General features: G+C 38.9%; 1 protein-coding gene across 2 annotated transcripts in view; it reads right to left on the minus strand.

Annotated features, from left to right (window-relative positions):
• Nucleotides 1-10754, minus strand: part of slc1a2a (solute carrier family 1 member 2a) — a 27400-nt gene extending 16646 nt beyond the window's left edge. The window contains exons 1-2 of one of the 2 annotated variants that reach the window (XM_085275714.1): nucleotides 10580-10754; nucleotides 231-370 (exon numbers count right to left, since the gene is read on the minus strand). In XM_085275714.1, coding sequence (XP_085131840.1) covers nucleotides 231-370; nucleotides 10580-10605 — 166 coding nt within the window. In that variant the 5' untranslated portion in view covers nucleotides 10606-10754. Of the gene's footprint in view, nucleotides 1-230; nucleotides 371-3116; nucleotides 3362-10579 lie in introns of those variants that run through there. The other variant, XM_085275715.1, reaches the window with a different exon arrangement.
• Between the last annotated feature and the right edge of the window lie 589 nt (nucleotides 10755-11343).

Raw genomic sequence — 11343 nt, forward strand, 5'->3', positions numbered from 1 at the left:
ACAACACCTGCACTTTTCCATCTGCACTTGGAAACCTGCCGTTCATCTAGAACACAATTTCTCTCACTCTGTTTTAAAATCACCCATGAAGCATGTATCCAATAGGGACAGTTACAGTGTTTTTTCACATCTGTAAGCTAAAGGTCTTGGACAGCCTAAAACTGCACAGTGTAAATGTAACCATGAATAAAAGCATATCGTGGAGGAATGAATGTAAATAAATAACTTACCAAGGATGGTGAGAGTGAGAACCATGTTCTTCATAATCTTATCACAGAGGGTTCCACATGGATTCTCAGGTGGGTCTACCCCTGGTCTCAGATGGCTCTCATCCATCCTGACCTCAACTTGCTTCTGCATTTTGTTGGCACTGGAACAGGTAAAGAAGGAAGATGTTATAATAATAATTGAGACCCATCATGACATCTCCGCCACACTACTATGTTTTTAGTGTAAAGCAGAACAAATGCTTAGTAAACAAAACTGCATTGATTTGTAGCTAAGAGAACACATAATCAATGTTTAGATTGCACTCAGATAAATTGTAATTATAGCTGAAATGCAGGAACACTCAAGTGCGATGTCCGCACGTGTTAATGCAATCTCACATACTGAAAATATATAAAAACAGTAGTGTGTGAATAGATGAGAAGGCACGAAATGTCCTTGGGCAGGTTAGTTGAAAGCCACTTAAAGATAATGCTGTTGTCACTGTACTAGCAACTACTGCTAATGCAGTAACGGTCAGCACAGATGATGATGGGCTCTATGAATCTCACTGTCCCCCCATATCCAGTTGCTCCTCATTGCAACTGATTGACACCGTAGAGGGGGCTCATGCCCATCTACTGTATACACTCAAGTTTCAACAGCCAAAGGAAGTTGCAGTTAGAAGAAGTAACATGAATACAACCCAGTGTGTTGCAGGTTCAAAATCTGCGAGGAAAAGCTGGCAAAATAAGGAAGAAATTGTGCTTGTAATTGATATTACACTTCTGGACAAAAGCACTGGGTCACCGACACACTACACCCACAGGAGTTGCTCAGTCATGGAAACGCATACCAGAAAGCACCTGATGCACGGTTTTTGTGCTGATGCTAAAACCACAGGAGGTTTTATTAGTCTGCATTCAATGAGTCACCAGAGCTGTGGCGACTTCACTGTCCACTATGTAACTCCGCACTCTGTGTGTTCTCCTGCTTTGCAGTAAGACCACTCACAGTTAACAGAGAGTATCTGGCAGGGAAGAAATTTCACAAACTGACTGTTTGCAATGGTAGCATCCTCTTATGGTAACTCACTCAAATTCAGTGAGCTCTTTAAAATGACTCATGCTTTTATAAAATTTGTAAGGGCAGACAACATGGCAAGAGGGTTGGTTTCATCACATGGTAGCAAGAAGACTCAAAACACCTGAATTCAAGGACTAAGCCCAAGGGTGACCCAGTATTTTTGTCCATAGAGAGTATGCTGAAATACTAGCTGTTAAGAGAACAGATGGCTGGATGGATTGATGCTTCTATGCTTCTGACATGTTTCTTGGTTCGCCTCTGCTGATCAGTCTCTTGTCTCCGGGAGCTTTTCTATGTGGAGTATGAATGTGCTCCCTGTGGCTGTGTGGGAATATTCTAGTTTCCTTTCACAGTTGGAAGACATACATACTGAGTTAAATGGTGATGCTATTCTGGGTAAAATACTACCTCTATATTTAATTTAAACAGAGAGCAATGCTCTGTTTAAATATATGAGTAACTTTGACTTGAGGTTTAAAGGTGTTTGAGTGGTCAGCAAGTCTAGAAAAGAGCAAGTGGCTAGCTAAGTGCTGGAGTTTTCTGCAGCTATTGTATAAAAATACAAAATGTATATATTTGCTTCACTGATTCATTTTTAGTTTTGAGGATATTTTCTTGGACATGGTGCTTTGTGTTAATTTCAGATAATGAGCTCATCCATCTGACTATGTACTTCTTTATTTTACTACCTTTTGATGCCTCTGAAGCAACAAGTATCTCAGGTTTGCTGTGGTCTGGAGTAAAGCCTCTTTGACTTAAAGATCAACTCTCAGCTGTACAGCCTTTAAATCCTGTAGAGCACAGACGTACACAGTTATGCAACAGCGCGTGCCTGTGTCATTTGGGCAACCATGACCTTGATGACACGAACAACTGGAATGATGTTTTAAAACAATAAACTCTAGAAAAATCCCTTTTCACCTACTAGTTAAAGTATTTTAAATATCCTGCAGATGAAAATTCACGGGTAACAGGAAAGACAAAGCTTCAGTAATGTGTCATATATGTATATCTGCTAAATCAATAGCATATTTGATGATTCATTATTTAAAAAAACCCTTCTGTCTAAGACATGTAAGTGGGCAGGGAACATGCAAGGTAAGGACAGAACAACTGCCAAGTCAATCATGCCTGTCTGATACACTGTGCTCTGGCATTAATGACATGTAAGCCTTTTAAAGAGGATAAATTTAGCACTTCAGGCATTCAAGTGATTGAGTTATGCAACAGACAAGGGCTTCCCAGGAAAAGTCAAAGTGTCACCACTACCTACCTAAAACTGTTATGCATGCATGTGAATGCTAACTTAATTTATAGTTTGGTATTCAAAGCGAATTTCTTCTTTTCTGCAGAAGGAGAAAATCAAAAGCACTGGACAAATAATTGGATGTGAAAAATGAGTAAGCAGGGTTGGACAGTGACCTCACAAGTGAAAGGTCTTCTGGAAAGTGCAGGCTAGGTAATAATTTTATGCTTTTACCATTAAAAGAAACACACCCCTTCAATGTGAGGTTGATTCAGAGCGAACTGAAGAATAGAACAGCAACAATGAAAAACAACGTTATCTACTAAAACATCACCAAGGACAGCAGGTCTACTGTAGCTGTACAACAGACAAAAGATTGTCCTTACAGCTTTTGTTTCTTAAATGCACTTACTGTATAATGCATCAAGCCTGTGCATAAAGTTGCATGATCCTTTGGAAAGTTTCACAAAAATTGCTAAAAAACATATGAAAAAGTATTTTGAAGACACACCGTTCACTGCCGTTACTCATCTCATGAACTACCACCACATCACTACATCCTGCGAATTGTGCTTACCAGTTGGTTTGTATGCTGCTTGAAGTTGGAATTGTACTTGTAGAGAGGCACTACACAACTACTGACTTCAGTGAAAAAATTAACAAAATCATGGCTCATGCATTGGTAAATCCTCCAATCAAAGCCCCCCAAAAGTATGTTTTTCTCCCTTTACACAAAAGCACCTTCAGTGCTTAAAATTCTGCAAATGACTTCCTCTTTAGCAATTGATGTACATCCACAATCACAGATGCCCGTTCATTCAGCTGCAGGAAGGTGCATAAAGGTGACTAACCTGGAGGTCTGACAGAAGCCTCCCAGACAGGAGGGGTGGAGTCACCTTGCTAAGATTAGCCAGAGAGTGGAAATCCTCGTCGCCATCTTTATTTTGTCCCTTCTATTTTTGCGGGTTTTTTTGTTTTTGTTTACTTTGTATTTGAGACAGAAAGGTTGCATGTATAAGTCCTTGGGGCAATGCAAATATGCAAAGTCTATTCGAGAGTATATAATTAATACTTTCAAATTCAGGGGCTGCACAAATACCATTCTGTACAACCCATTTTACTCATAATGACAGTACTGTAGATTTCATCATTCAAAGCCTGCTTTTCATGGCTGACACCTTTCATAATAGGAGTACTTCACAAGCTCTATTAACCAGTTTTTTAAATGTAAATGTACATTTTGGTGGAGATTAGGTAAAATCATAAGCATGGCCGTTTTACATAAGCAGTGCTGCTACCGTCTTTTCCCCTTGAAATTTTCAGCTTCATATGGCTCATGCTGCTATGTATTTATATCAGGTGCTGCATTTAATAATGGCTAATCAAATGTGGCCCGCTTATTAGTACTGCCTTATGGCTTGCTGCAAACTGATTTATTTGTAACATGATTTCGCTTGAATGTTAATCGCATGCTTCATTAGTACATTTGTTCAATTAATTGAAGGGTTTATGTCAAATTCTCAATTAATATTAAGCAAGAAGTTTAGAGTAAACAAAAACTTCCAAATTAGTCAGCAAAAAAGCTTGAAGGAGAAGTCATTTAGCAGAATAACGCTGGTTTATTAGAGCATAACGGAAAAACTGATTGCAGCTTTCGTGTTATTTTCATTTTGGAATATTTAATCAGACACAAATTAACACTCGTGTTTGAGTAAGATTTTGTGTCTCTCGTCAATTTTAAAGGCAGTTTTAGCATGCAGGGAGCGTCTGTCGGAGTCACAGCTTAAAAACAACAAGACTGAGATGATTGTATGACTTTGTTGAAGGAAAAAGTAAATCAAAGTAAATTAAACCCTATATATGTCTGTTATAATCCAATAACATAACACTGAATGTTTCTCTAATTCTACCGTGTTTAAATCAAGCAAACTTAGCATAGCAACAGCAGCAGCAGGTTATGCGTTTATTTGAGGTATCTGCAGAAGCTCGTGTGTTTAACACAGCTTCGACATTGATTGGCCCCAGTCTGATTGTTCTCTTGCTGAAAGTTCTTTTGGTCTAACAGGGTGACATGAACATGTTACATGCACTCATTGGTAGCAGGACTCCAGCCTTTATTTTAACAAATTAAAAAGAAAGATAGAACAAAAGTGTTGGAGTGATTGACTTTAGGTGGAAAAGATGATTACAGAGATGTGCATGATATCAGAGGAGCATTTTAACAACTTTGATAGTCGTCACACTGGCGAGAATCAAAGGAGATTTTTATTCAAAGGCTACATAGCTGTTCTAAGAAGTTGGCCTATTTTCCGCGCAGTTTGCAGAGTTGCTGGTTATAAGACAGAGTGAGGATTCCAATTACGGAGCTGCTCTCAGAGCATGAGCTAGGAGAAGAGATGGAGTCAGAGCACATGGCAAAGCATTTGTTCGTGCAACTCCGGACCTAGCCCCGCCTTTTTCTCCTCTCAGCAACAAGCCCGCCTCATGCCGCAACACCTGACAACACAAGCCACGCTTAGACTGCAGGTGTCTATAATTAACTAATCTGTCCTGAGCCGCCCTAATCCAGTGCACATACACACCGAAATGGATCAGGCACACTTGGAGAGTAAGTCTTAAGCTGTCATAGAATAAATTTCATAAAATCATTAAGATATCTTCTTTGAATTCCACAGCTAGATGGTAATATTATCAGATTTAGGAAAAATAATAATAGTAACACTCACTAATTATAAAAAAGAGCAAGCTAAGAACACCAAGCCCCACCCTTATCACAACTACTACTGCCCCTTCCAATCTACACAAATACCAGCCATTCTTACATTTGCAATCACTCCTGACTGCAGTTTGCAGTGCAGACGCTGAATTTCACCGCAAATAACCACAAGTCTGATTTTATTTTTAATTGTAATATTTGGTTTTGCAATTTAATGACATGCACGTTAAAATTCAAGCAATTCCAAGTGTCTACTATTTGCATTCAGATGTGCAAACTATATTTGTGCTGACCTCAGCTATCTAAAGACAAATTCAGTAAACCAAATGGCCATTTTATAATTGAATAAATGTTTAACTGAACAACTTATTGTTTGATGAGCAATAACATCAAGTGCGTAAAATTTAGAACAGCTGTTTCTTTTAATCTGATGAAAATAAAGCAATAGAATGGTGTGCACAGCTTGTAAGAGAATTACTATCAAATGGTTTCCTTATTGGTTTAATGTTCATTAGTTAATCAGGTAGCTATTGTGCATATAACTGAAGAGGATAAATCAAAGCCCAGGAACTGTGGGTTAGGGTTTAACAGTAATTGTTGTTGTCGCTAATGGGCCAGAGAACGAATGGCACAATGAGCTTTGGAGTATTTATATTCAGTTGCAAATGTGCAACACAAGATGCATGAATGCTCTTTTTATGTTTTTTTCTGGAGTCTGCATGGAACATGCAGGCTTAGGTGGTGAATTGAAGTTTAAGGTCCGAGCAGAACACCAAGTTGGTTCATCATCAAGTGATGAAGTGTGAGATCATGGGTATATACTTTGTCATGGATCCCAATTTCACTGTTCAGTCAGGCTAACAGTAGCAGATCTGATCAAAAAGTAGACAATTACATCAGCAAACAGTCTGTATTTATTTATTTTTCACCCCAATCACTTTTAAAGTTTGGTTGAATGGGTATTATGGATAAAGCATGGTGGCAGCATGGTGGCTGGTGGTTGCAGCGATTAGCACTGTTGCCTCAAAGCAAGAAGGTCCTGAGGTCAACTCCACCACCTGGCCAGGGTGTTTTTGTGTAGAGCTTGCATGTTCTCCCCATGTTTGCGTGGTCCTCTCTGAGTAATTAACTCCCACAGTCCAAAGACATGCAGTTAGTGGCATTAGCTTAATCGAGGATTCTAAACATGCCCATAGGTGTGAATGGCTGTCTATCTTTCTGGGTTAGCCCTGCGTCAGCTTGGTGACCTGTCCAGGGTGTACCCCACCTCTCACCCTATAGTAACTGGGATAGGCTCCTGCCTCCCTGCGACTCTGATGAGGATGGGTGGATGCGAATAAAGTATGCTTTTAACTAAAACCAAAGTCATTGCTACACAACTTATAATAGGACCCCTGCTAGTATGTTCTCATATTTACGGGACATATTTTAAGCAAATTAAGAAAGGAGGAATAATTGCCTCTTTTTTTCTTTGTAAATGCTACAAGGTCAAAGGAATACAACTTTACTGTAGTGCTTATTTCTACAAAACACACATTAAGTGAAAATGAGTAATTTCAGTAGGATTTTTTTTCTTTTTTCTTCTTGGAAGAAAATAAAGTCCTGTACAAATAGCAAAAGACTAAATGTCTCATCGAGACAGATGGCATTTTTACTGAATCACATTGCAATGTCCGAGATAGATATGCAGAATCTGTTCTATTCAGAGAGTCAGAGGAATACTAAATCAAAGCACTTTATTTCTTTTATGCACCAAGAAGAAGTAATGAAGTAAGTTATGTTTTTTATTTGTCCTTTGAATTTTCCTTTACTATTGTGTATGGTTTTGCCTTGACCACTCATTTGTATTCTGAGCATTTTCAAACTAATAACACACACAAAACAGTCACCACGGTGTTCTGAAAAATAGCTTTGACACTTCAAAGATATAACAGCAGCACGAGACTTTAGTGTATAGACACCGCCAATCAGTCACGTCTGCTCACATCCTGCAAATACTTTTATCAAGAGATTCTGTGTAGAGAGCAAACCAGAGATAGTCTATGCAAAATGTTCACTTAATATCGCAAAACATGACATCTGAGAAATCCATCTTGTTTAAAATATGTGTTGTAAATAAATAAATAAATAAAAATAATAACTTAAATCAGTTCATGATAGTTTACTACTGTAACATCCTCAATTGTAAGTCATGACTGATGGACTTGATGATTTATTTATTATTTGTTGTTTTTTTTAACAAAGACATGTATATGCCTCCAAACTGCAACAAGCTAAATGTCATATAGAGTGAGTGTTGTCACTGGCTAACAGCAGCCCATCATGCTTTGCATAAGTATGGATTGCAATCATGATTTACCACTACGACTGATGATCATATTTCAGTGATGATTTTAATGACACGTGTCTCGTAAGAGCAGGATTTCAGTTGGATCCGAGCCAGGGCTTTACTCCAGCTCCTGATTATGAGTGTTAATTGCTCTTACTTATGCAGGAGATGTACAATTAAAACATTTCAGATCGGATAAGGGGCTCTTGACTGGCTCTGCCATCATGCTCTCCACTTCAGAATGAGAAGCAGAGGAGGAAATGCTGTTTCTACTCAGACTCGTTTCACAAAGTCCACTTTTCCCTCATCGCACAAACTCAGGCAAAATAAAGCTAAATTATGCACATGCGCTTCTTTCCTGTTCTACCAGGCGTTGGACAAGAAGACTGATATTATTTTTTTTTGTCACTTTGCATTCAGATGCTGAAAGTGTGTAGTCTGGCACTAGATGCAACTGGCACTGATAATAAACAACCCATTCATTAGCTCCAAAATCATAAGCATACCATGTGTCAGGTTTTGTTTTGTGCTTTTTTTTTAATAAGGAGGCATCATGAATTTAGGAGCTGATGAAAATGACTTACACCTCTTCCCACGCTGCACCAGTGTGACGTGTTTTATAGACAGTGATGACATTTTCAGTATCGCATCTGGTCTTTTAAAATCATTTCAACATCTGCTACCAACTGCACAACTGAAGCTCACTTATAGAAAACTGGGGAAAAAAATCTAAAATGAGTGTTTGCATCTGTAAATTATAGTATGGCACATGTCAAAGTTCCTCTTGGTGCTTTTCAGCCTTCCTGTACTCTCTGTGCCTACTGAGAGTAATTGCACTTTTAAAGGTTAACAGTTTCCCTTATGCCTGGGGTCCTGAATAGACAAATGGAAGAGTTGGAATTTTAAGCCACCAAAAAGATTTTAACTAGGCGAAAGACTTAGAGGAGGTATTGATTTAATTGTAGAGTAGAGAAGGTAATTCTACCCATTTATGAAATGATTAAAAACTGATTATTGTTTCATAACCAGCTCGCTTTTCTTTGCTATTGTTTTTTAGTAAGTCAGTAACTTCTGCAGATGCTCATCCGAAGCATCCCCATATCGTAGCAAAGAAATGAGAGATGAAGCTCTGATCCTTTTGCATCTGTGGAACTTTAGTTAGGTTTAAATATACAGTAGCTGAACGTCACCTATAGGAAAAAGATGATGAAGTTCTCAGTGATTATAATAATACTACTTGGTATCAAAGGCTACTTAAATCTTTCTTGAAAATTTCACACACAGCGTTAAGAAACAGGAAGTCGCTACTCTGAATGGTTTTAATAATGTAGAGTGTTTTGCAATCTGCTTCAGCTCGAATGTGCTTGGACATGTAGTCCCAGACAGGAAATCCCTGACAGTTGTATCTTCAGCTTGATCTTTTACCTGTAAATGTCATGGCATTTACAAGGGCTGCCAGCCAATAGAGAGTCCTTTAATAATACTAAAACAAATGAATATTAAAAACTAATAGAAACTAATGTATAACAGCCATCGAAACTACTGAAGCCACCCTGGACAGGTTTGGCAGTCAGTCACAGGGCTGATTTATAGAGACAGACAGCCATTCATGCTCACATTTAGACCTACCTTTACAATTTAAAGCTGCCAGCCAGACTTCCATGTCTTTTAACTATGCCAGAAAACTAGAAGAAACTGGATAAAACCAAACCCAGGACAGGGGGACATTTTAAGCTGCATATATGAAGGCTCCAGTCTGCCAGGACCCAACATAAATGGGCACTGTGTGCAGAATTTAAGGTATTTGCATGACTGCGTCCAAGTCTTCTGTTGCACCAGTTGGAGGATTTTTATGTATTTCAGCGTATTTTCATATTTAATCAAATACTGCCACTTTGTTAAAGGCACTGGCATCTCAGAGATGTGCCCAAGATATTTCAGCATATTCTGCGTAGGCGTTGGTGCAGTAAACCAGGTCTTGGCAATAGTGAGATGGGTCTGACTCCAAACTCATCACATTTGGATGCTTGTTGAGCAACCCCTGGCATCATGTTTAAACACACTTTGTGGCCTTGAGTGCAGAAGAAAAAGGGCACATTTAAACCTAAACCACTACTTCTTAAACTTAACCTGAATGAAGAACAGTTTAGTTAAAGCTGTAACAGCAGCAGCCACATTTCCCTCCCTCCAATGGTAATATACTAAAAAAAAAAAAGTTGATAAATATTTTAAACCAGACTATTCTACAGCACTTTTGACCAGGGCCCACTACTGCTTCGTCACCCTTATTAGCTTACACTCCCTGACAGAAGAATTAAAAAAAACACTTTTTAAAAATTAAACTAAAAATAGAAGTGGGATTTGCAGTGTAGCCCTTTGGGATATCCTTCTGAACGTCATCCCCTTGCAGCCCTGTCTCCAGTTGAAGAATGTGGTGGGAGTCAATCGCACAGAGCAACAAATCTTTAATAATGCACAGTTGGCCAAAAGCAAGCAGTTTTGCATTCCTCTAAGAAACTGTCAGCTACATAAAATGCATTATGATTTGTTCCTCTCTTCAGATGTGAGATGTAAGTGATTCATTTTGTCTTTTAAAAGGATATTTGTTTGTGGCTTAATTCAAGTCTTTGTGGATGGATGATTTTCACTGGCTAGGCACTTTGTCAGTATCCACTGCTGACCTACAACAAACAATTGCCCTAAGAGCAGATGTGGGAATACAACCAAGCACCAAACATTACATTTAAAGTATACCTAGGACTCTGTCACAGCACTAAAAAAAAAAAAACATTTTGCAGATTTTTCTTGCCAAATAGTTACAGACAGCTTACCTCACTGTGACCAAAAAAGAACTTTTCCTGACCTTGAGTGGACTCCATATGTAGTGACTTGTACACAAACCTGCTTTCCAGTTATATGCCTATGAAAATTTCCTGTAAAACAAAGGAGGGTGTTGTTATTCACCTCTCCTCTTCCTTAGATGTAAAGTGCTCACCTGTGGAAGTCTTCTCCTTGATACATTTATCGCCTTTCCTGCTCAGCTTCCTTGTAAATTTCTTTAAAACTGAAGCAGCATCAAGATTCTTTGGAGAAAAGGTAGCTGCTTCAGCGGGATCCACCTACTCTAAGGTATGGAAATCCAAGCAAGCTAAACAAACACCCTGCACATGCACAGTGAGCGCACTGATGCACGCACAGAGGGCTGTGGATTTGAGATTAGAGGTCAGTACCTCCTCTCAGGTGTGGCTGTGGTGTTCTCTCTTCTAAAGAGTAACAGAAGAGCAGACTTTCCACCCATTTTTAGCCTCATGACATCATACAGTAAAATGGAAACCTTGGGAGACCTGTGACATTGCAAAACTCAAGGTTTCCAGTTAAATGTAAATAATAAGAGAAGGGGCTATGAGTGCATTTGCAATATTTGTTGTTGAGTAGGGTGGGTTTCTCGACAATTTCTGAATGAGCAGTAGATTCTTTTATGCATTACTGTCTAAGGCATTATAAATAAGAATATTGCATTTTCTCTGGTATCTCAAGATCAGAACTGCAACCATAAATAAGACGGCCAGCAGTTGCTTTAATTCTTGCAGTTCTCCCTGTAAGTTGCAGAGACCAACTACTGTGCTGCTCACTGTTTAATTGGCCAGCCTGAAAGGTGTCCTGCACAAAGCTGTAGAGAGCACAGCGGATGTCTGTGTCTCAGGAGTAAGAGCTAAGTTTAGCAAATCCTCTCAGTGTGTTTCTCAATGACAGCACATG

The sequence above is a fragment of the Mchenga conophoros genome, linkage group LG1 (genome assembly GCF_057382185.1).
Source record: "Mchenga conophoros isolate Kocher_MC1m ecotype Shallow Benthic linkage group LG1, M_conophoros_male_GT1.1, whole genome shotgun sequence".
Classification (NCBI taxonomy): domain Eukaryota; kingdom Metazoa; phylum Chordata; class Actinopteri; order Cichliformes; family Cichlidae; genus Mchenga; species Mchenga conophoros.